Raw genomic sequence first — 26862 nt, 5'->3', positions numbered from 1 at the left:
GTGGAGTCTCACGATATCCACAAACACAGGAAAAAGCATAGCAAGAGAGTCGGACGCAGCCGACCAAGTCTCTCTCTCTCTCTCTCTCTTTTGGTGCATGTATTGTGAGAGGAGGGTTCCCCATCAATCTTGATGGACGATAAATTGGGCTAACAGAACCATTCTCTCTCTTTCCTCTTCTCCGTGTCCAATCTATGGCTGTTGTTGTTCGCCGAGGCTTTTCTCTTCCTCCTTCCATTGTGTTTCCTTTCCCATCTGAAAGCTCCACCAGGCTCTCTTTGCCCTCTAGATTAAACAGAAGTTTGCGTTTGGAACACCAAGAGTCCAATCATAGATATTTGTGGGTGACCGTGTTTTCGATTTATTTAAGGAGTAAAAGGACTCCTTTTGTCAAGGTGAGTTGTTTTTCTAGCGATTTTTTCTTTCTGGGGTCTTTGAATTGTGACTAATTCGGAGTTGTGTTGCTTGAGATTTTGCTGAATTTTACAAATTTGAGAAGTTTGAGTGGTTTCTTTCTGTAGTGTTTCATGAAGTTTGTGTGATTTGTTGGGTAGCTAGCGGTTGTTCTCGGATATTGAGAGGTTATGGTGTTTTCTTAGTTTTCCTGATATCTGGGGAGGCATTATTTGTTGACGTTTTGCATTTCGTTTTGAGACATTGGAAGTTTGTTTTGGATAGACGCTGTTGAGGAAAAAAATGACTCAATTGTGGAGATATTCGGATTCAGATTGAATTTGTTGCTTGCAACTAACACATAACTTGTGCGAACTGTGGGTAGTTGTATTTCTAATTTAAGTTTTCAGTTGGTTAATAAATGTATTGGTGCTGGGAGAAAACTTTGGATTATTTGAAGTGGCCATTGTTCAATCAACAAGTTTATTTCGATTAGAGATCTAGCCATTTTAGGGTTTTTTCCGTCTAATTATGTCGTTAAGGATAGTGCTATGGTTTCTCTGTTGTAACTTACTGTTATCTTTAGCATATCCCATTGCTATTCTGTGTCTTAGCTGCCCGTGACAGGGGTCATTTTGTATGGCTTCTAAGAAATTGTTGTTTTCAGGCACATGCTTCTATCACGGAGAGTGAAGCGCAAAAGTGGTGGGAGAAGAATGCTAATCCAAATATGATTGATATTCACTCTACCCAACAATTTCTTGATGCATTACGAGATGCTGTTGATAGGCTAGTGATTGTTGACTTTTATGGTACTTGGTGTGGCTCTTGCAGAGCACTTTATCCCAAGGTGATTGTTGTCTTGTTTTCAGCCCTTTCTGTTATAATTAGTGTTTCGATTTCAACGTAATTTGATGAAGGGGCTACAAAGATAAGCTGTTTTATTCTTCTCAAGAAGGCTGTGATAACCATGTTGTAGTTGATCCAACCAAGAGTAATTCTACAGATTCAATCCAAAGATAAACTTGGTATGAAATTTCTCCGTTTGTTTGCTTGTAACAATCCAAGTCATCAGGAATTACATCTTCATTTTACTATGAGAAAGGTTCTAAAAATAGACCAAAATTGCAGATAAAATCATATGGGTATGAACAATTAAGAAGCTATCTTGCAAGTGTTCTTCTATGCACCATATAAATGCCTTCAACTAGACTGCCTATCTCAATAAGGAGGGTCATTCCGATGGTCATGGCATGTAACAGAAAGAGTCTATCCTAGTCATCCATAGCTTTTATATTTTATAATTACTGTTTCTGATATTGTTCTAAAAGTGATTACAATCTAGGATCACACATATTCTAATCCTTCAATCATATTGTCTATTCATGATACTTTTGTTGTTATTATTTTAATTAAAAATATTACTTTGGTTAATTTTTTAATCCTAGTCGCAAGATTCTCTTTAGAGTTATTTTTATTTTTTATATTATTTATGTCCATGAAAATTGATTAAACCTAGAGATTTAGATTTAATATCTGCCTGAATTATTTGCATCTACCACACCCTTTACTAGCTAACATGGTCTTGTCATCAATAACAGCCATATTTTGTCATTACCATTTAGCATGTATTCTGTTTATAGACTTTGGTATGTGATGCACGGTTGCACCTGGTTGTCGTGGTCCTTTATTGATTTCTATTGATGTTGTACCTTGTGCAAAGTACTGCTTTGTGAAGATATCATACTAGGCCTTCCTTTTCTCTTCATTTATCCTGCTTCTTACCACTGTTTTCCTTATATGCACTTGTTACATGGCAATAAGAAAACTTGCATAATCACAGTAAATTGTGATCCAGTCATCTTATTTTGAAATTCCATTCAATTGCTACTGTATTTCTAATCTGGGCTACAAGTCATCTCCACTATATTGAAATAGTATAATCAAAGGCAAGCATAAAAGGGGTTTCCCATGAAATTTTGACCACATATAAATGATATAATTGCGACAACAAAAATGCAGGCTTTTTCACCAGCTTGATGTTGATGATTCCATGGATCAAGAAATTCAAGTTTATTTATGTATGATATTGAGATTGTTAAGTCTGATGTCTATGGTCCTACTAGTTTCTTCAAGATGGGCATATTCTAATTATTGAGGAATCCCTTAGATCTATTTGGTCAGTGATAGGAGTTGCACATGATGCTTGTACTCTTTTCATGGTCAAGGATTTGTTTACAACCGAGATATAGCTTCTTCAATTTGACTCTTAAATAAATATATTAGCGGGTAATTCCAGAGATGGCTACAATCCAAATTTATTATTTAAGAGATATTTTCTTTACATTGGGTCGAATAGTATGATAGAATGGAGGGGTATTGAGATTACATGTTTTCTTCTGCTCTCAACTTTTGTTTTTCTTGCCGTACTTTGGAACTCGTACTGTATTTTTTGTCATCAATTATTGCCTTCATGTGTTCTCTAGATGGAATTCTTTATATGAATTTGTTTTCTGCTTGATCTGACTTTTTTTACATCAAATCTCTAGGTGTGTTTGCTTTTCTTTTCTTCTTTAAAGTAGATGGATTAAGTTATTAGTCAAACACGTCAATATTATTATCCTAGGTTTCTTGATGGGTGATCATAATCCATCTGGAATATGTTCTTTTGGTGGACTGCTTTTATATTTTAGAAACAACTTGAGACAAGTGTCACAGCCTTAATTACTCTCTCCAAGATTATGTATTTTAATATGTTGTGGATTTATTTAACCCTTTCTGCCTTTCTTTTCTCCATTATGACTTCCACAAAGGTTAGTTTTTTTTTTAATCATAGATTTTCTTTCTGACCTCAATGTTTGCAACATTTGTTTAAGTTACTGCAATATTTTTCTCTTGTCGCTCTTTTATAGGTTTCCAAGCTAGCAGTCAAGTTCCTTATTGTTTCTTTTAGCTATCATCAATGTCATGTGACATTCACATCGTTAATCATTATCTGGATAATTGATACCAATGTATACAAGTGAATCATAAACCAAATCACCTTATAAATCACACTTACTGATAGAAGTGCATTGTACTATTGATGTCGTAATTCCCTACTATTAGGTGGAAGTGCATGACATCCGTTTTGAATATTTGTGTACAGGAGCTGCTGTCAAGGCAGAATTGCAATACACAACACCATTGAGAGGAAGGCCTTCATATATTATGTGAGATGATTATTTTTTCCTGTTTGTTGTCTACTCATTCCAAGAAGAAACTTTCCATCCACAAGTCCATCATAGTTTGTCTACTCATTCCAACAAGAACCCTTCTTGTGTCTTCATGCTCTGTTCAAGTAGCTGACAAAGGAATAGGATCAGAATGGTCTCTTCTCTTCTCTTTGGCTCTGCCTCCACTTGATCCAAGAAGGGGATTTCGACAAAATTTTCATGTCTTATTTAGTAGGTTTGTCCAAACTGACTATCTCTTGACTGAACCTACTCCCCTTGAATTTCCACCCCTTCATTTCCACCCTCTCTTTCACCAAAATTAACCAAGAAGGATAAATCAGACTCATCTATTGCCTTTTCTCCATTTTGGCTGAAATATAGCATATCCTCATGAAAGACGACTTGTCTTGATACTGATGCAGAGCAGACTCGGGTCCCGTCCCTACAGAATGACCCAAGAGGTGGACTGGATTTGCACAAATGGAATCGATGATCGAATCCAAGTGGTGGATCCGATCCAGTTCACTAAATTGAGGCACGAAGATGTCCTTTTCGTACCGACCCCGGGCGAGCACGAGTCAGACACCCCAGATCCAATAGCAATCAGCGTTTGGATCGAGTCCAAGGATTGGACCCGAGACCCAGATCCAGCCAGGCATTATTAATACCCTGTCTAGGGTTTCGTGGAAAGGGGACAGATTGAAATTTACACAACCTCTCTTTTCTTTTTGTTGGTTCCCTGTAGCTTTTCTTTCTTTTCAGCAACCTTTGTCATTCCTTTTCTGTTTTCTTTATTACTTTCCTGTCAGCCTTTTTTTTTATTGCTTTAATGATCTGTCAGTTGGGATTGCAACACCCTTTACTTTCTGTTTCTTTTTCTGCACGACTGTCCCTTTGTTCCTGGCATCTAGCCCATCAGTTAACTGTTTGTTTATTATTTACTTTGATTCATTGTGATTTGCATCAGTCAATTAAATAAATAGCCTTCTTTTCATAACTGTCTTCAGCCTCACAGTCATTGCTGGTGGCTTTGCATTCTTTCTGTCATTTTGGATGTTCCCTGTTAGTTTTTCCATTAGTCATTGTTTGATGGTTCTTAGTATTATCAGTCGGTGAATATTCTTAATTCCTTCAGTTCGTTAATTTATTGTTGCTTGGTTCTATTGAACTGAGTGTGTGCTGATTCAACATGGCCATTGGGATTCTGTGTATTGCATCGCTGCACATTACAAGTGGCAGCCCGCGACAGACCGTTAACAGAACAACCCTGACCCTTCATCGTACTGACGGCCCTCATGTTGATCCTCATCGACATCGAAACTATGGTTCTCACTGCATCAAATGGTATCAAAGCTCAGCCCCTCCTCCTTCGTCAACGACATAATGCAAGGGGCGAGGAACGGTCCGACGAACGGAAAGGCGCGAGAGGAGATCATGAAGCGGATGCTCGACATGGTGACGGAGATGCAAGAAGATATGCTACACCTAGAAAATGAGGTAGCTGGTCCGTCGAAGCGTATGGATGGAGTCGAAGATCGGCTTGCTGTCCTAGAATCGACGGTGGAGATGCACCCAACGTCCACGTTGAAAGCGAGTGGTGGATTGGGCGTCGATGTGGTTGGCCACCCGAGTGCGGTGACAGTCGACCCATGCTCAGCGAACCTCCAACTGTCGAGCGTGCCATCAGAGTTCATCGAAGCGAGCCTGCACAGGGATGCCAGATGCACGATGCTCCAGCAAGAGGCATATGCAATGTTTGATAACCAGTTTGAGAGTCGCCTTTTGCATCAGAAATTGTTTCAACCATTCAGTGAACAACAACAACGACCATTGCAAGAGGACAATGATCCATTTCATCATGCAAGTAGTCAACAACCACAATTGTCCTTTTTGTTTTTCTTATGCCAAAAGCCTCTGTCTGCATATTCAAGTGATCTTGTGATGGCTGAGGGTCATGTTGACATGTTTGTCATGCAATTTACTACTTCTGGGTTCCAGAATCCTATGCCAAGTGGTTATGGTTGTCTTGTAGACTCACCAAGAATTCTCCAAAATTCGAGACTTGACCCACCTGACCAAACATTTATGAAGGTTTACAAATCTGGCTGTGTTGAGCGATCACTAGACATTGCTCGATTTAGCAACTACCATGAGCTTTTGACTCCGTTTGGGATTGCTTTTGGGAACAAGATCCTGGATGGGTATTCCTCTATGAACGGTGAGCAGAGCCACTATTCATTCGTGGCAGATTTAGTAAAGTTTTCAGAAAGTGGTTCGGTTTTTGGTAAGCATGCTTGTATTGTTGGTATTCTAGCCAAACCCTTAAGACCACGTGCTGGAGGGACAAAAATTCAGCCTGTGCCTCCATGGGGTGACATAGCATATGGCACAGACGGTCAATTTCAAAACAAATCTACATGCTTTGATTTCGAGTCGTCCAGCAATATAGATACATGTTACCTATCATCAATGTGTCTGATTTATATGCATATCGTGGTGACAACAAGTCATCAGAGCCGACTTCTTCTCAACCAGGGGAGAATGATGCAGAGTAGACTCGGGTCCCGTCCCTACAGAATGACCCAAGAGGTGGATTGGATTTGCACAAATGGAATCGATGATCGGATCCAAGTGGTGGATCCGATCCAGTTTACTAAATCGAGGCACGGAGATGTCCTTTTTGTAGCTACCTCGGGCGAGCACAAAGGGCACGAGTTAGACGCCCCAGATCCAATAGCAATCAGCTTTTGGATCGAGTCCAAGGATTGGACTCGAGACCCAGATCCAGCCAGGCATTATTAATACCCTGTCTAGGGTTTCGTGGAAAGGGGACAAATTGAAATTTACACAACCTCTCTTTTCTTTTTGTTGGTTCCCTGTAGCTTTTCTTTCTTTTCAGCAACCTTTGTCATTCCTTTTCTGTTTTCTTTATTACTTTCCTGTCAGCCTTTTTTTTTATTGCTTTAATGATCTGTCAGTTGGGATTGCAACACCCTTTACTTTCTGTTTCTTTTTCTGCACGACTGTCCCTTTGTTCCTGGCATCTAGCCCATCAGTTAACTGTTTGTTTATTATTTACTTTGATTCATTGTGATTTGCATCAGTCAATTAAATAAATAGCCTTCTTTTCATAACTGTCTTCAGCCTCACAGTCATTGCTGGTGGCTTTGCATTCTTTCTGTCATTTTGGATGTTCCCTGTTACTTTTTCCATTAGTCATTGTTTGATGGTTCTTAGTATTATCAGTCGGTGAATATTCTTAATTCCTTCAGTTCGTTAATTTATTGTTGCTTGGTTCTATTGAACTGAGTGTGTGCTGATTCAACGTGGCCATTGGGATTCTGTGTATTGCATCGCTGCACATTACAAGTGGCAGCCTGCGACAGACCGTTAACAGAACAACCCTGACCCTTCATCGTATTGACGACCCTCACGTTGATCCTCATCGACGTCGAAACTACGGTTCTCGCTGCATCAGATACCCACACCCACTTTCCAATAGGATCATAACATTTGTAGCCCTTTTAACCATTAGCAAAACCAAGAAAACAATACTTGACAATTTGAGGAGACAATTTATCTCTATATATATCAGGTAGAAGAACAAAGCATATACGTCCAAATACTCTCATCATACCATAATTTGGAGTTCTTATATACAGTTTTTGAAATGGAGATATACCTTTAAGCACACTTGAGGGCATACAATTTATATGATAAATACTCAACTGAACTGCATACGCCCAAAACACTTTAGGCACTTCACATCCAAAGAGAAGAGCTTTTACTGCCTCCAAGTATGCTTATTATTTCTTTTAGCCACTCCATTTTGCTCAGGAGTGTAGGGACAAGATCTTTAATGAACTATACCTTTCTCTTGCAGAAATTTCTCAAATACACAACTGACATATTCACTACTAGAGTCAGTTCTAAGTGTCTTAATCATAGTTGAAAACTAATTTTCCATCATAACACAAAAGCTATTAAAGATCTCAAAAAGTTTTCTATTTTTACAAAATATAGCTAAGTAAATCTTGTACAATCATCTACAAAAGTAATAAAATATGATGATCCTCCTTTTGACAAGACTGGTGAAGGACCCCATACATCAGAATGTAAAAGATTAAAAAGACTTTTAGACTCCCTATCATTATACCCAAATGGCAAGGCATGACCCTTTGCGAACCTATGACTCTCACATCTCCAATATGATTAAATCCAACTAACTGAGGTTCATCAATACTTCTTAATGACACCAACTTTTATAATCTAGAGCTGAAAATATGACCTAGTCTCTAGTGCCATAAAACAGACTCATCTATGACTAATACTCCCAATCTAATCTCAGACCTCTTCTGCTCACTCATATCAAGTCAGTTCAAGCAGTACAAGTCCCCTCTTCTATGGTCAATTCCAATCTTCTTCCCTGACAATTGATTCTGCACCACACAACCAAAAGGAGAAAATGTAACATTACAATTGAGCTTAATAGATTGACCAATAGAGATAAGATTCATAGCAAGTGATAAAGCGTGATAAACTTAAGAAAATGTCATCTTACTACCAGGATAACAGTCAAAAGTAACAAAACCGACTTTTGAGATAGACATAGAAGAAACATCTGCGGTACGAAAAGTGTCACTGCAGGGCTGGCAATTGGTTAAGATAAGCTCATGGGTTGTCATATGACAAGAAGCCTCTGAGTCTATTAACCAACCCGAAGAGCAACTTGAGATACCTAAGAAAGCAGTATCAGGAGAAGAGACAGGAGTAGCAAAAGGAGAGGTTACAATTAATTGAGCAAGAAGGTGAAATTATTGGATTTGTTGGTGCATTTGTTGCTGCATCTTCTCCAATAACTGAAGTTGACCACTACCTAATGATTCTGAGGCTCTCTCAGCTGACAGACTTGTTAAAATATGTAATCTTATAGACAACTTATATCTCATATGCAATCTCATAGACAACTCATGTAATCCATTGTAATGTTTTTCTTTTTTTTAGTTAGTTTAGTTCTAGTTTAAACCCAACTAGAACTCACTTAAAATCTATTTTTAGGACACCTTTAGGCTTCACCTTTTTGACTAGTCAAAAGGTCTTTTTGACCAAGTCAAAAAGGTGAAGCTCCAAGGGAGCCGTTGGGAGTCCAATGACTCCCTTGTGGCTTCTCTCCCCTTCTTCTACAAATATGGGGCTGTTTCTCCTTGTAAAGAATTCTTTGTTCTTTATTTTTTGTGGGAGTTCTCTCCCAAGTTTATGAAATCTTGTTCTTCATTTTATGTATACCCTCTTTTGGGTATTGTGTATGAGTGTGAGCTCTTTTGTGTAAATGCCTTTGTTTCATAAATCTTCTTTGTGAGTGTTGAAGAAACAATCCTTGTTAGGGATTGCTACGTTCTTTCATGGTATCAGAGCAAGGTCGATAGAAGCAATTAGTCCAGAGTTCTTCTTGTGCATTGGGAAGTGTGCCGTTTGTGTTTTTCTCAAAGGAAAGAAGCCTCTTTGAAGGGCTAGTTGCGTGGAGCCTTGGAAGACTAGATATTTTTGCTTCTTGTGGTGGTGTATTTTTTCCTTTTTCTCCCCTTCTTTCTTTCCTAGACTTGTGAAATGGATGACAATGATAATGTCACCATTAAGCCAATAAAACTCAATGATTCTAACTATGTAACATGGGCTTCTATCATGAAGCACCTCATTTGGGGAAAGAGGCTATGGGGATTAGTGGATGAAACCGATGAGGAACCTAAACTAATGCGCACTAAAGAAGAAGAAGGAAAAGAAATACCTCCTTCGGAGGTAGAAAAAGTTAAAGCCGTTTTCACTTATGAGAAAAAGTGGAAAGAATGGAGAATGGGTCACGCCAAGATTATGTCTTGGCTCATTTCTAGTGTGGATATAAAGAAGTGTTCAAGCCATGCGAAGTTTGAATACGCTAATGATGCTTGGGACTATCTCAAGAGAATGTATTCTCTTAAAGATGTTGCCCATATATGTAATCTTCAAGAAAAGGTTCGCAATATGGTTTAAAGGAGATAAAAGTATTAGAGAATACTATAATAGCTTGTCCGAGCTATGGGAAGAATTGACTCTCCTTGAACCAAAGTGGCATTGCCCACAAGATATAGAGCTTCGCCAAAATCAAATAAATGCGGAACATTTTTTTCAATTTATTAATAGTTTAAGACCGGAATTTGAGACAACCAAGTCCGCTCTTCTTCATCGAGGGAAGGTTCCCTCTATTGAGGACACAATTGAAGAATTGAGTATGGAAGAAAACCGACTGAAGAAAAGAATCTCAAAAAATGATGATGACTCGGTTTTAGCTGTTTCAAGACCAGGGAATCATGTTCGTGCATATAAACCTCCACATTTTGGAAGAACATATGATGAGAAATACGGAAGTAAGGTGGAAAGAAAAGAAGTAATTTGCTATTATTGTCGTGAACCTGGGCACATCAAGACGCACTGCCCAAAGTTAAAGAAGACTTATGAAAAGAAGGTTGCTACTGTTGAAGCCCATCAAGAGACAAAAGAAACATCTATTGGAAGCATGTCGTTATCTCAGCTAGTAGAGGCACTTCAACCACTTCTTAAAGGAGCTTTGTCATCTGCTGGAGCTGCGGTCTCTTCAGTAAGTATCTCCGATCTAGGTAAACCTCTTTGACTTCTTGATTCTAGTGCATCTTTTCATATGACCCCTAACATAGAATTATTGTCTTAATATCATAACTCAAGTGGTTCAAACGTTTTGACTGCCGATGGCACTCCTCTTGAGATTAAGGGAATAGGATGTTTTGAAAATTCTTCTCAAAACTCAAACAAATTTCGTATTCCAAAAATTAGATATATTCCCAAACTTAATTTAAACCTTTTATCTATATCTCAGTTAACTGATCATGGGTGTAATGTTTCCTTCTCCTCTCATGATTGTCGAGTACAGGATCACCAGTCAGGGAAGCTGATTGGGGAAGGCCATAAAGAAGGAGGCTTATACTACATGGATTTTTTGGATTTTCCCAAGAGTACACTCTGTTGCAATGTTCAAAAATTAGATTTGGATCTTTTGCACAAAAGATTTGGACATCCTTGTATATCCAAGATTCAACACTTTCCGAACATGGAAAATTTTGTAATTTTGAAACTTTTACATGTGAAAATTGTATTCTTGGAAAAATGAAAAGATTACCTTTTCCGGAAAGAACTTTTGTTTCTACATGACCACTTGAGTTGATTCATTTTGATGTCTGGGGTCCTGCACCAATTATATCAAAAGGTGAGTTTGTTTATTATGTTATCTTTGTAGATGACTTTACACGACACACTTGGATTTATTTTCTTAAACATAAATCCAAAGTCTTCTCACATTTTAAAATCTTTCATAATATGGTCAAAAATCAGTTTAAAGAGGATATTTCAATATTTCGTACCGATTCAGGAGGAGAATTCTTATCAAAGGAATTCAAAGATTATTTAAATCAATATGGAGTTATACATCAAAGGTCATGTCCCTACACTCCTCAACAAAATGGCCTAGCTGAAAGAAAGCATATGCACATTATTGAGACAACAAGAACCCTCCTCATATCACATCAACAACAACAACTACGCCTTCATCCCAAAACAATTGGGGTCGGCGATATGAACCAACAAAGAAAATCATTATGGGTCTTCCACATAAATCCTTCTCCTCCATTCATTTCTATCCAATGCCATGTCCTCGGTGCGGTTCAAAGCATTCATATCCTTTCTTATCACCTCCATCCATGTCTTCCTAGGCCTACCCCGACCTCTTTTAACTAATATATTTTTCCATTTCTCCACCCTGCTAACTGGACCATCATTAGGCCTTCGTCGAATATGTCCAAACCACCGTAAACGATTCTCTCTCATCTTATTTTCAATGGGTGCAACACCTACCTTCTTACGTATCTCCTCATTCCGAATCTTATCTTTTATTGTATTTCCACACATCCATCTCAGCATATGCATCTCAGCTACACTCATTTTTTGAATATGATGTCTCTTGGCAGCCCAACATTCCGTACTATATAGTAAAGCGGGCCTAATAGTCGTCCTATAAAACTTTCCCTTCAACCGCAATGACATTCTACGATCGCACAACACTCCAGTTGCACTCTTCCATTTCATCCACCCAACCTTTATCCAATGATTTACATCTCCATCAATTTCTCCATACTTTTGAATGATAGATCCCAAATATTTGAAAGAATCATCTACCGGTATTTCGTGCTCACCAAGCTTCACTACACTCCCATCACTACTTCGTTGCTTACTAAATCGACATTCCATGTATTTTGTCTTACTCTTACTCAACTTAAAACCTCTTGCTTCCAATGTCTGTCTCCATAATTCTAACTTAGCATTAACCCCAACTCTAGACTCATCAATCAAAACAATATCATCAGCAAACAACATACACCACGGCACATTTTCTTGAATTGATCTCGTAAGCTCATCCATCACTATAGCAAATAGGAAAAGGCTTAAAGCAGATCTTTGATGTAACCCAACCGTTATAGGAAAATTGGTTGTCACCCCTCCACAAGTGCGGACATTGGTTACTACTCCTTCATACATATCTTTAATTATACTAATGTACTTTAGAGAAACACCTTTCTTTATCATTGTCCACCAGAGAACGTTCCTAGGTACTCTAACGTAAGCCTTCTCCAAATCAATAAAAACCATATGCAAATCTTTCTTCCTCTCTCTATTTCTCTCAATAAGTTGTCTAAGAAGATGTATAGCTTCCATAGTTGATCTTCCAGGCATAAAACCAAATTGATTCTCCGATATCATGACAATCTTCCTCAACCTAGACTCAATCACCCTCTCCCAAAGTTTCATAGTATGACTCATGAGTTTTATACCACGATAGTTTGTGCAATCTTGTATATCACCCTTATTCTTATATAGAGGCACCAAAGTACACTTCCTCCACTCATTAGGCATCTTATTTGTCCGCCAAATCTTGTTAAAAAGATTTGTCAACCATTCTAAACCTTTCTCTCCCAAGCATTTCCAAGCCTCGATAGGTATACCATCTGGGCCAACTGCCCTTCTTGATTTCATTTTCTTCAAAGCCTCTGCAATTTCTTTCTTTTGAATCTTGCGCATGAAGTTACGATTCATCTCATAAAAAGGAATTGAAAAGTCTCCAAGATCCTGGGCATGACTTTCATTAAATAGCTTATCAAAATAATTTTTCCATCTCTCCTTAATCTCCTCATCTTTGACTAAAACCCTTTGCGTTTCATCTTTGATACATCTAACCATACCCAGATCCCTCGATTTCCTATCTCTCATCTTTGCAAGCCTATAAATATCCTTCTCACCCTCTTTGGTATCCAACTTGTCATAAACCTCCTTATATACCTTATCCCTCGCGTTCCGAACTACTTTTTTAGCTTCCTTCTTTGCTATCATATACTTCTCCAAATTCTCATTATCACGATTTTTACTTAGATTTCTATAACACTCTCTTTTAACCTTAATAGCTAATTTGACATCCTCGTTCCACCACGATGTATCCTTACCTAGCGGTGCACCGCCTTTAGACTCACCCAATACCTCCTTAGCCACCTTTCTCATGCCACCCGCTATCTTATTCCACATAGATTCTGAATCCTCCTCGAGACACCAATCAACTTCCTTAACTACCCGCTCTACAAACATTCCTTGTTTAGCTTCTTTCAGTGCCCACCACTTAATTCTAGGATCTATCATATGTCTATCCCTTTTGCGGTATTGTCTAATTCTAAGATCTAAAATTAAGACTCTATGTTGTGTAGCTACACTTTCTCCCGGTATAACCTTACAATCGATGCAACAACCCCTATCTCTCTTTCTAAGTAGAAAAAAATCTATCTGACTCATATTAACCTCACTTTTAAATGTTACTAGGTGAGACTCCCTCTTCCTAAACCAAGTGTTTGCTAAGATCATATCATAGGACAAACCAAAATCTAAAATCCTTTCTCTACTTTCGTTTCTTTCTCCTATACCATAGCCTCCATGGATACTCTCAAATCCATCCCTACTAATGCCTACATGCCCATTAAGGTCACCGCCGATGAAAAGCCTTTCTCCATAAGATATCCCTTGTACTACTCCATCTAAATCTTCTCAAAATTGACGCTTAATGGAAACATCTAAACCTACTTGAGGTGCATAAACACTAATAATATTAATAATATTCATACCTAATACTAATTTAATAAGTAAAATCCTATCACCCTTCCTACGGACCTCAACTACATTATCTATAAACTCACGACTCATAACAATCCCTACTCCATTCCTATTCCTATTTATTCCTGTATACCAAATCTTATATCCCCAAGGTTCTATCACTTTTTCTTTCTCACCTACCCATTTGGTCTCTTGTAGACATAAAATATCAATCTTTCTCCTACACATAACATCTACTAACTCTACCAACTTACCAGTTAAAGATCCTATGTTCCAAGTGGCTAACCTAATTTTATGGTCTTGGACTAACTTCTTTACCCCCACCCATCCAACAAAGTGAGTGAACTCTTGCCTATTTGACACCACACCCGGGCGCCGGTGTGACGCGTCGCTTCCGGGCGACGACCTAGCAACCCTTGCCCATTTATCACTGCCTTCGGGCCTATAGAGTACAGCGCGTCGCTCAGTAGGGAACGCCCCAACGAAATTCTCATATTGGTTCATATTCATAGGGTATGACTAAGTTTTTATGCTGGCTGTCACAGGCCTACCGCAACCCTCCTCTTTTATCCGGGCTTAGGACAACCAGCATATCACATCAAGTACCAAAAATTTTCTGGGCTGAAGCAGCCTTAACTGTTGTTTATCTCATCAATAGGATGCCCTCTTTGTCGTTAAATAATATTTCTCCAATCGAAAAGCTTCTTAAATAAATTCCTGATTACTCTAAGTTAAGGGTATTCGGGTGCAAATATTTTGTATTCTAAGATAAAAATGATAAGCTTTCCTCTCGAGCTATTCCTTGCGTCTTCTTAGGATATGCAAGTCATCAAAAAGGTTATAAATGTTTTGACTTTAGAAATAACGGATTATATGTCTCAAGAAACGTATCCTTCTTAGAAAATGAAAGTCCATTTGAAACCAAAGCATCTGCAGAAACAGATGAGTATTCCTTTCTATTTGATTTAGTCTTAAAGAATGAAGAATGTAACGTTGAGCAAGATGATCAAAGTGATATTTCTCCTCTTAAACCAATTAGTGATAACCAAGAGTTCATTCAATATTCTAGACGAGGAAATTCAGAAAAACCATGTGCCTTTGAGAGGTACTCTGTAGAATCAGAACCCGAGGTGTCAACAAGAAAATCTACTAGGATCTCAAAAATTCCTGAGAAATTTGTCATATAAATCTTTTTCGCCAAAATTTCAAGCCTTTATAGCCTTAATTCACTCCTATAAAGAACCTCTCAGTTATGCTATAGCCAAAACCCAACCAGAATGGGTAAAAGCTATGCAAGTGGAATTAGAAGCCTTAGAAAAGGCAAACACTTGGACTAATACAAGAACTTCCGCCTAATAAGAAACCTATTGGTTGTCAATGGGTTTACAAAGTAAAGACTAAAAGTGATGGCAGTCTTGAGCGGTTTAAGGCTAGATTAGTTGCCAAAGGCTACACTCAAGAATATGAAATAGATTATGAGGAAACCTTTGCTCTAGTAGCCAGAATGACCACAGTTAGAATTCTAATTGCCCTTGCCTCTATAAAGCAATGGTCCATATATCAAATGGATGTTAAGAATGAGTTCCTAAATGGTAGTTTAACTGAAGAAGTATACATGGATCCACCACTAGGAATTGATATTTCTAAAGGAAAAACTCTTCGTCTAAATAAAGCCTTGTATGGACTTAAACAAGCTCCAAAGGCTTGGTATGATAAATTTAGCAATGTGATGCTTGATTTTGGCTTTCAATCTTGTTTTACTGACACTGCTTTGTTTGTTAAGAATTCTAATGCAGGTATCATTATCCTCCTTCTCTACGTCGACGATATGATCATCACTGGCAGTGACAAACAGGGAGTGTGTACAACAACAACAACAACAACTACGCCTTCATCCCAAAACAATTGGGGTCAGCGATATGAACCAAAAAAGAAATTCATTTTGGGTCTTCCACATGAATCCTTTTCCTCCAATCATTTCTATCCAACGCCATGTCCTCGGTGAGGTTCAAAGCATTCATATCCTTTCCTATCATCTCCATCCAAGTCTTCCTAGGCCTACCCCGACCTCTTTTAACTAATATATTTTCCCATTTCTCCAACCTTCTAACTGGAGCATCATTAGGCCTTCGCCGAATATGTCCAAACCACCGTAAACGATTCTCTCGCATCTTATTTTCAATGGGTGCAACACCTACCTTCTTACGTATCTCTTCGTTCCGAATCTTATCTTTTATTGTATTTCCACACATCCATCTAAGCATCCGCATCTCAGCTACACTCATTTTTTGAATATGATGTCTCTTGGCAGCCCAACATTCCGTACCATATAGTAAAGCGGGTCTAATAGTCGTCCTATAAAACTTTCCCTTCAACCGCAATGGCATTCTACGATCGCACAGCACTCCAGTAGCACTTTTCCATTTCATCCACCCAACCTTTATCCTATGATTTACATCTCCATCAATTTCTCCATACTTTTGAATGATGGATCCCAAATATTTGAAATAATCATTCACCGGTATATCTTGCTCACCAAGCTTCACTACACTCCCATCACTACTTCGTTGCTTACTAAACCGACATTCCATATATTCAGTCTGACTCTTACTCAACTTAAAACCTCTAGCTTCCAATGTCTGTCTCCATAATTCTAACTTAGCATTAACCCCAGCTCTAGACTCATCAATCAAAACAATATCATCAGCAAACAACATACACCACGATTCATTTTCTTGAATTGATCTCGTAAGCTCATCCATCACTATCGCAAATAGGAAAGGGCTTAAAGCAGATCCTTGATGTAACCCAACCGTTATCGGAAAATTGGTTGTCACCCCTCCACAAACAGGGAGTGTGTAATATTAAAAAATTTCTTAAAACTCACTTTGAAATGAGTGATTTGGGTTTCTTAAAGTACTTTCTTAGTATAAAAGTTGTTTATTCTTCTAGAGGATATTTGCTAACACAATCTAAGTTTGCTTTGGATATTGTTGTCAGGTCAGGTATTTCAGATGAAAGACATGTAGACACTCCAGAAGTTGTAAATGTCAAGATGAAGAGTGATGATGGAGAACCTCTTGAAAACCCAACTCCGTATAGACAACTCGTCGGGGCTTTGTCATACCTTTCCATTACAAGACCTGACATTGCACATGCTGTCTATACAACCGATCAATTTCAACATGCTCCAACTTCTATCCATATGAGAGCAGTTTTGCGAATTATCAGATACATTAAAAATTCTATATCTCGGGGTCTATTTTTGTCTGCTTCTTCTAATCTCAAGCTTCTTTCTTATACTGATGCAGATTGGGGAGGTAATCCGAATGATCGTCATTCAACGACAGGTTTTTGTGTCTTCTTGGGGGAATCGTTGATCTCATGGAGATGTAAAAAGCAACAGAAAGTATCTCTTTCATCAACAGAGGCTGAATACAGAGCAATGACTACTACAACTATGGAAGTAGTCTGGCTTCGACGACTGCTTTCCGACATGGGAGTTGAAAGTTCAGAAGCATCCGACATGTGTTGTGACAACAAGAGTTCTATCTACATTGCAAGCATTCGAACGTTCCATGAACGTACCAAGCATATAGAAATGGATTGTCATTATGTTCGGGAGGAATTCTTGCGCAGCACCATCAATCTTCCTTATGTTGCTTCTGAATACCAGCTGGCCGATTTCGTCACCAAGCCTCTTGTTGCTCCTAGATTTCACTTTCTCTTAAGCAAACTTTCGGTTATCCAACCGTAAGTTTGAGGGGGTGTTAAAATATGTAATCTCATAGACAACTCATATCTTATATGTAATCTCATAGACATCTCATGTAATCCCTTGTAATGTTTCCTTTTTTTTAGTTAATTTAGTTCTAGTTTAAACCCAACTAGAACTCACTTAAAATCTTTTTTTAGGACACTTTTAGGCTTCCAAGGGAGCCGTTGGGCTCCCAACAACTCTAATAGAGCCGTTGGGAGTCCAATGACTCCCTTGTGGCTCCTCTCCCCTTCTTCTATAAATATGGGGTTGTTTCCCCTTGTAAAGTATTCTTGGTTCTTTATTTTTTGTGGGAGTTCTCTCCCAAGTTTATGAAATCTTGTTCTTTATTTTATGTATACCCTCTTTTGGGTATTGTGTATGAGTGTGAGCTCTTTTGTGTAAATGCCTTTGTTTCATAAATCCTCTTTGTGAGTGTTGAAGAAACAATCCTTGTTAGGGATTGCTACATTCTTTCAAGACCAATAGACTGAGCACCAATATCAGTGTGACCAACCTTGTGCTTAGTGACCTCACCATCAAAAGATGCTACATAAACTCTACCTTTCTTTTTTTGAGCATTAAAAAGAGTTTTTTATGTGGCCAAAGTTATTACAATAGTGACATTGAATCGAGCTCAAGTCAGCTCTTCCACCACCTCTATCACCAAATTTGTCACCTAGTTGTCGAGGGGTTGTCATAACACTATCACTTGATTAATAGGTTCCAAGAGACTTTATCGTGGTCTCTTCTGCAATCAATTCAGGTAGGACATTGATGACTGAGGGTAAGAGTGGACGATGCAGAATGACACACCTCACTCCATCAAACTCTGGTCTAAGTGCCTTAAGAAACTCAATAACCCTAGTTGTTTCCTTATGCTAATCAAGAAGCCCCAAATAGGTTAGACATGAAATGCATATCTTAATGAAACGTGATAATGGATCTGGATCCAGGCAAGGCCAATTGTTGGTTCAAGGATGATCCGAGGTATAACACTGAGGCCAGCGTGTAAGGAAAGCCTTCAAATACATCAGGAGAGTCAGAAGCAGAGGCACAAGTACCTGTGGATAGGCAATTTTTACTGAAAACTCTTGCAAGGCTGAATCTGAAACAAAATTATTAGGGTGTTTGGTATGTGGACTCAAGGGCAGCAAATCATATCACATGAAGGTAAATTAAAAAATTTGACCCCTTTGGAAAAGATAGAATTAGCACTGGAGATGACACTCGCCAACCTATCACACACACTGAAAAAAAATTCATTCCTATGTTTAATTCTAGTCTTCGTTATCCAATGTCTTTCTTATTCCCAATATAAAAAAAAATCTTGTCTCTGTTTCTAAGTTAGTTGATGATACCAATTTGTGTGTCATTTTTAGTCCTTCTCATGTTTATGTGAAGGATCTTCACATGAAGAGGACGTTTGCTAAAGGAGAGAGACAAGTGAACATGTACCTTTTCAAAGAAGATCCATAAGTTGAAGTCAAGAACAAGTCCACCGAAGAGTCTAAGAGTCTTTCTTCTTCTTCTTCTTGCTTTGTCAACGGGTCTGAGTCAAATAAGTCACATGTTTGGCATAGTCGTCTTGCACATTGTAATAAAGCTTTTATTGAAAAGCTTATTTCTAGTAATTTGATTCCAAGGTCAGGTTCGAGTCAAGAGTTAGAGTCATGTTTGTTCAAGTTGTCAGATGTCTAAGAGTCATGTATTTCCCTTTTCATTTATTAATAAAAAAGCTTAATAAATATCCTGTTCACAACAGTTGTTGGCTTGAGTATCTTATGATTAATAGAACTGTTTGCTGTGCAATTGTTTACAGCTCGTAATCTACGAACTGTTTATGACTTATGATTAATGGAGACATTATCATTGTCATCCATTTTTACAAGGGCCAAGAGAAGAGATAAGAAAGAGAAAGATAAAGAGAGAAGAGAGAAGAGGAGGAGAAAGGAGAGGCAATGAATACGAGCACTCCAACAATGATTCACACGATCACTTGAATACTTGCAAGATCACCAACACTTTGTAGAAGGGTCTTCGAATGAGCTTTAATATTTCCAAGCTTTGATACCATGTAAAGATTTAAGGAGACTTCAATCACGAACCAAAAGTCCACCAATCTTCAACTTGAGTAGACAACAAAAAGTGTTCTCTAAGGAACATACTTTCAACACCCACAAAGGGAACCACAAAGTGCTCTAAAAGGACACACTCACAATCCCACATAAAGATATAGAAATGACAATAAAAAATATATATTTTATTCAATGGAGAGATCATGCAAAAGCATACATAACAAGGAGGGGAAGACTCCTATATATACACATTATGAAGGGGAGTTAGAGGGAAGAAGGCAAAAAAGAAAAGAGAGCAGGCCCATTCCCAACGGCTAGATTTCTAGCTGTTGGGAGGAGCCCAACAGCTAGAAATCTAGACGTTGGGGGCTGGGAAGGCTTAGTCAAACTTAGTTTGACTAAGTTTAAATCTGTCTCAAAAAATAACTAAATATAAAAACAAAATATATACATATATATATATATAGTACTTAATTATACATGTACAATTTTAACAATAACCTGATTCTTGATTCGGTCAACTCCTAAAAATTAATCTGAATATTACCTCAGATGGAGATGCATCTGCCACCCGTACGACCAAAGCTGACATCAGCAGCACGTTCTCCAAGCCAGATTATTGATGACCAAGATGAAGTCTCCTACCTCTGATCTTCACTCTCACAATCCTCTAAAAGCTTGACAGGCTCAGATACCATATTCAAAATGGATCATGCATTAGGGTTTCAAATGAGGCACAAAGACGAAGATGTGAAGAATGACTTCATTACTCATTAAAGAGGAGAGTCACTTATATGGGTCAACTCTCACTAAGTAAACTGCAAGACAGAAGAAAAATAAAACTGTACAGGACAAAACTATCCCTGATAATGGTATAATGTACAAAAGAATACTTAACATAAAAGGGGTAGCACACGACTAGAAATACACTGTTTTACACAATTCTTAACGGTCCTCACATTCTCTAATAAGGTGTATCTGATCACAATAGACTTTTCTACTAGGACTCGAATAGGTTGTGCTTTGAATTACCCTGTTTGGGTGTCCACCTGTTCTAGCGTATGTCACATGGATATGGCTGTGAATGTAGATATACGGTCACTTTTAGGAAGATTCCAATATGACTACTGCATAAGGGGATACAAAATGGGAGTCAAAATGGGGTATCCGTGTGACATTACTTCAGCTTACATATAAAACAGCCTACATATTAGAAGTGTTGTCTTCACATTTTGATACCTCAGAAAGGAGAAAGTTGAATTTTAAAATGCTTAAATGAGAGCACTTCTGGATTGCCGATCATATGGATCAAATGATTTATATATCCAAACAATGAAAATTAGTGTTTGTCAAAATTGAAGAGAAAATTCTATAAAATCTATTCCAAGTAGATTTTCAACATTTTCCTCCTATTTTTTTCTGATGATATTGGTCCAGTCAATGTGCTCCTGTTGAACTTTCACTATGAGATAATGATGTTCTTGTAGTCTCATATCTTCTAACTTGGAACTTGCCCTTTCTCCTTGTGCTGGTCTTCAGCAATTGCAACCCACCATTCAAGTACTTAGATGTATTCTGTAAAAAGCACTCTTAACGTACTATGGTTATTTGACAATGCACTGATGCTTTTAATGCTGGATGATTTAGAACCTGAGTACATTCTAAGGCCTCACACATGAAGCAGTCGAGGTGATAGAATGAATTCCTTTGCCATTATTATTATTGTTATTAACCTTATTACTACTTACTAAGGCAACACAAGGGGATGGCTGGAGAATCAACTACTGTGATAGAAACTAAATGATGTTTTTGGCAAATGGTTGTGAAGATACCTTTAGGTGGATGAGCATTTGGGAGATTCCCATCACTAAAAATGGTTTGCCCACTAAGATATGTGTCAGAGAACCCTCTCAAGATTGACAGAACCTTAGTTGCCAAAACCGCTTGTCGGAGCGTAGGCAGAAGCCCTCTAAAAGGACTAGTCGAAGCCTAGGCAGAACTAGTCGGCCTAGTTCAGACCATAAAAAATGAAACATAAAGAAAAACGGAAATATTACAATAAATAGTTAAATTTAGTAAGAAACACATGATTGTAACTATGAATGAAGTATAAGTGTATAATTCAGTGTAACATAAAATTCGTAAAATTGCATAACATTGAACATAAAACATATATATATATATATAATATTTATAATATATCTAGAAAACATATATAAAAACTATATATATATATATATGTGTGTGTGTGTGTGTGTGTGTGTGTGTGTGTGTGTGTGTGTGTGTGTGAATAACACATGTAAACATAGCACCTATATTGTTCAAGGTAATTTCTTGGCGAGGGTTTTTCTCAGAGATATTTTTAAAAGGTAAAAAATCTCTTTAAAATCTCATAATGTTAACAAATTTAATAAATATAAAGAATAGTGAGAAAGAATAAGTTTTCTATTATTTTTCTTACAAAAATATAATGGAACAAGCTTTAAAAGTTTTTAAAATACAAAAGAAACGAAAAAATAGTAAAACTAAACTTAAAATATATAAAAATAAAATTTTTAAAAAATTGCAAAAATATCATGATAATTTTGCGGTATTCTCATTTTAGCGATATTTTGAAATATCGTGAGATTTTGCCAATATTATTGGATACCTTAAAATATTGAAATTTCTCACTACACTTTGAAAATATCATCGATATTGATGACTATGCATGTAAATAATAGAAATAAAACACAAGGAAAAAGGAAGAAAAAGAAGGAAACAAGAAAAGGAGGAGAAAAGGAAGAAAAAGAAAAATAAGATGGAGAGGGAGGAAAAAATAAGAGAGTGGAAGGGCAAGAAGAGGAAGAAGAAGAAACGGAGAAGAAAAAAGAAAAAATAAAGGAAAAAAAAGAAGAGGGGAAAATGGAAGCAAAAGAAAAAGAGAAGGTGGAGGGCAAAAGGCGGATGCAGAAGAAAAGGAGAATAAAAAAAGGAAAAATTAAGAAGGTAAATAAGAAAAGGAAAAGAAAGAAGGGAAAAAAGAAAGAGAGAAGAAGAAGAAAAATTGAGAAGAAAAAAGAAAGGGTTTGCAACAAGAGGAAGAAGGGCAAAAAACAAAGACAACTGTGTCCTTGCAGCCTAGGCAGGGATAGCCTAGGGGCTGCCTAGGTGGCCAAGGCTGGAAAACAGGGCCCTACTGCCTAGACTTATAAGCCTAGGCACTGCTTTTGACAACTAAGGACAGAACTCCCAAGGATAGTTTAAGAAAATTCAAAGCCAAACTGAGTGATTTTGCTCAAATTCATGCAGCCCCATTGCTCTGCAACACAAGGCATGAGTAACGTTTCTTTGTGTAGATGGCATTCTGATGAAAGGTTCAAATGAAGTTGCCATGATTATGTGAAAGTAAATCTTCATAAAAGAATCATCATCGACCATTGCAAGCTAGCTATTTTGGCCTTTGATCTATGTGGAAGCTCATAATGTATGATCATTGCCTTGCAATATATATGCTTTATAACCTAAATAAGTTGAACTCTTCCTGATGTCTACACATTGGCAGTCTTGTTCATAAGTTCCAAACTTACATAAAGAGGTGGTATGCTGGAGTCTGATGCCATAAATTTCCAAAAGTCAGATGAGAACATTATAATACCATACCCTCACACTATCAAATCTACCAGTCAACTTACCTTGATCCAAAATGACTCAATAGCTTCATGGTGGAACCACATCTTCCTTTCTTTTTCTGGGTGACTCGTTGTCACCATCTTCAGTATAAAACCAAAAAGATTACTAGTTTATGTTATGTTTTGTCAGGAAGCAAAGCCAATCATGGTGATTCTTTTGTATCTTCAAGCCTTCCATAATGTCAAATTCAAATGCTCAATTGGAAGTCTCATTCCCAAGATTGTTAGATATATCATAGTTCCAATGAGTGCAGCTGAAAGCAGTTTGTACATAGTGTGTGCAACTTCAAAAGTTTGCAGCATCAGCAATGGACTGTTGTGCAAGTAAACCACTGCCAATAACACACTTCAACCTGATCTAACAGCCTGCTCTAACAAAAGAAAATTTTGCAGCTAGATTTTTCTGCAAGATAGGAAGCTATCTCATATTTGGTTTGGCCAAATCCAGCATCAAATTATGCAGTGCCTGACTGCCTTGATTTTTGGTTCTTTTATTCAAGGGCAAAAGAAGGAAATTTTGTTAACAAGAAAAGATACCACTATGATATGTTATACATCCATCGAAACTCTGCCAATCATGGTGATTCTTTTGTAGCTTCAAGCCTTCCATAATGTCAAACTCAAATGCTCAATTGGATGTCTCATTTCCAAGAGTGTTGGATATATCATAGTTCCAATGAGTGCAGCTTACACTGACAGATGTTAGTGTGTGAAGCTTCAAAAGTTTGTAGCATCAGCAACAGGCTGTTGTGCAAGTAAACCACTGCCAATAACACACTTCAACCTGGTCTAACAGCCTGCTCTAACAAAATAAAATGCTTCTGCTAGATTTTTCTGCAAGATAGGAAGCTATCTCGTATTTGGTTTTGCCAAATCCAGCATCAAATACCATACCATGTTTGCTACTGATGTGACAAATTATGTAGTGGCTGACTGCCTTGATTTGTGGTTCTTTTCTTTGAGGGCAAAAGAAGGAAATTTTGTTAATAAGAAAAGGTACCACTATGATATGTTAATACATTCATCGAAACTCTGCTTGAAAATTTTTGATATTGATACATCCAAGCTGTTTGCATTATCATTTGCATTAAGTTACTGCAATACTAGTAAAGCTCTTCAAGTGGAAAATGTATCATCAGTGCTAAACTTTCCATGTTATAATTGCACATTGCTTTCTCTGTGTACTGATTGACTGAAATACAACAGAGGTTACTGAATCTGTGATGGAATCAGCATTCTGTATGTGCTCAATTGCATTTTAGGCTTAACCTTGAACATGGTTGTTATCATCTAATCTCCTCGGCTGAGGAGCATTAGAAAGCTCAGCTACATTTTGTGGCTCTTAAGAAGCCACCGAATGTTGTCCCTCAATGTCGTGCTTAAAATTGCACGTTCTCTTGAAACAGCTTGGCTTTTTTTTTTATTTCTCCATGGTGCATGGGGTTTCTAAGGAAGTTTGATCTAAAAGTAGCATATAATGTGAATGATTTTCAGTGCACGATCTTTCTCTTTATGAGTTTGCTCTGGTGCATAAGTTTTTTAAGGAACTTTGATCTAAAAGTGGCATAGTATCAATGATTTCCAGTGCCCTGCTTGCGTCAGATACATTGATGATGATGTTGTATTCTCTCTGAACTGCATCCAGCATTTCATTCACTATTTTTTTTTTGTTATTTTTAAGTTGTGTGCATGTCTCTGGTAAACTTTTAAATAATCGATGAACCAGCACAATTTCTTTGGTTCTGATACAATGAAACTGTTGATTTACTTAGATATATCCTTGTGTATTGTCTTTTCTGTAGCAGTAAGCTTCTGGGATTGTTTGAGATTTCCTTCTGTTACTGATTGGCTTTGGTGATTGCAGCTATGCAAGACTGCCGAAGAACATCCAGATATTTTATTCTTAAAAGTGAACTTTGATGAGAACAAACCTATGTGTAAAAGTTTGAATGTTAAAGTACTTCCATATTTTCATTTCTATCGGGGTGCTGACGGGCAATTGGAATCTTTTTCTTGTTCACTAGCAAAGGTCAGTGGTCTAAAATCCGCTTTCTTAAACTCTGATTTCATTACTCGGATAAGGATTTATGGAAATTGAACACTAAAACTTCCTATTAGATGAAACATAGTGATATTATGCTTCTTTATTCATTATTCATGGCGGATGGGTGAAGGGAGAATGTGGCAATAAATAAAAGCTGATAATGTACCTGAACCAGGAGAGAACAATTGGTGAACAGTATCTGCAGAAAATAACTGTCCAACTAGTTTTGGTCATTTGAACAGCAATTTTTGAGGAACATATTATTAATGGTTTCCAGCTTGAGAAAAGAACCTTGTGAAATTGTTGACTAATTAGAAAAGTCATATGGTATCATTTATACACTGGTTGAAATTTTTTATGTAACTGGGGGCATCTGTGGCAGGTTGGAAACAAATAACTGGCGAGTGATGTGAAAGAAAATATTTTTAAGACTGAATTAATTAAAATTTGAAACTAAAGGCATTGTACATAAGCCAATAGTTGCAGAATATTATTCCCCAACTCAATAACACCTTACATTGCTTAAAAAAATTAACAGATACATCTGATTATCTAGGCATGTGATAACCCTTTTTTTTCTGTAATTTAGAAGGTTTTTTCTATAGAAACCACTGAAGAATAACTTATTTTAATGTCATAAGATGTTTAGATCCTAAAATATGCTCCCCAAGCAGTCAAATAGCCTGACTCTACTGTTCTCTTGTGAGAACTTTTTTTAAATACTCTGCATGCCAATATTTCGCTAACACTGAGATCGAATGAGATAACTTGATGGTTAGATGGCACTATCATGACCAAGGGTTCTTGGGTTCGAATCCCAGGGATATCCCCGAGCTTACATAATTAAAAATAAATGCTAACACCATGACTGTATGAGGATGTTCTAGTTATCTTAAGATTCCGAACATGAAGTCGTCTGCACATAAAGTGCTTGATCATCTTAATGAATGAAAGTGGGCTTTCAGTTTTATGTTCACGTATGCATTTGAAGAACCAAAATAATACATCATGTGGTCAAAAAGTTCAGCAAGAAGCAATCATAAATGTAGTGCAGCTATTATTCCAGATTCTCATATATGAACATGTGAAAGCTCCCTCTATTCTATGAGCATGAACATTATTGTAAAATATAAACTGTGCTCAGCTGTATTATCTTGCTTCTTTCAGAAAAACTGTACTTTGTCTGATCTGACAAGTGTGTCACTAGCTTCTCCCTGCAGTTCCAGAAGATAAAAGACAGAATTGCAATGCACAACACCGCCCGCTGTAGCATTGGTCCTCCTGTAGGTGTTGGTGAGATAGACATTGCATCCCCCAACATGAAGGACAAGCCAGCAGAAGCCAATTCTCGATAGTCATTCTACATTTTCTTACCAAAGTTGTTAAATTCAATATTTAATTATTGTATGTTGAGAAGGCATATTCAATATACAAGTTCTGTATCTTCTGTTTGATGTAAAGTTTGATGAAAATTCTATTTGCTTTTGTTCCA

The 26862-nt window shown here is 37.4% G+C and overlaps 1 protein-coding gene across 2 annotated transcripts; it reads left to right on the top strand.

The window, feature by feature from the left end:
- Positions 1-26862, top strand: LOC149815036 (thioredoxin-like 2, chloroplastic). Of its 2 annotated transcripts, none has more exons than XM_089988548.1 (4): positions 1-395; positions 1061-1243; positions 25191-25355; positions 26591-26862. In XM_089988548.1, the coding sequence occupies exons 1-4, from the start codon at positions 195-197 to the stop codon at positions 26723-26725; spliced, it is 684 nt and encodes a 227-aa protein (XP_089844674.1). In that variant the 5' UTR covers positions 1-194; the 3' UTR covers positions 26726-26862. The 2 variants fall into 2 exon arrangements, with proteins under 2 accessions (XP_089844674.1, XP_089844675.1); XM_089988549.1 differs by having other exon boundaries at positions 26578-26862.

Source organism: Nuphar pumila, chromosome 15 (genome assembly GCF_984573655.1).
Source record: "Nuphar pumila chromosome 15, dmNupPumi1.hap1.1, whole genome shotgun sequence".
Classification (NCBI taxonomy): Eukaryota; Viridiplantae; Streptophyta; class Magnoliopsida; order Nymphaeales; family Nymphaeaceae; genus Nuphar; species Nuphar pumila.
The sequence above is the reverse complement of the archived record's forward strand: the minus strand, read 5'-3'. Positions and strand labels throughout refer to the sequence as shown.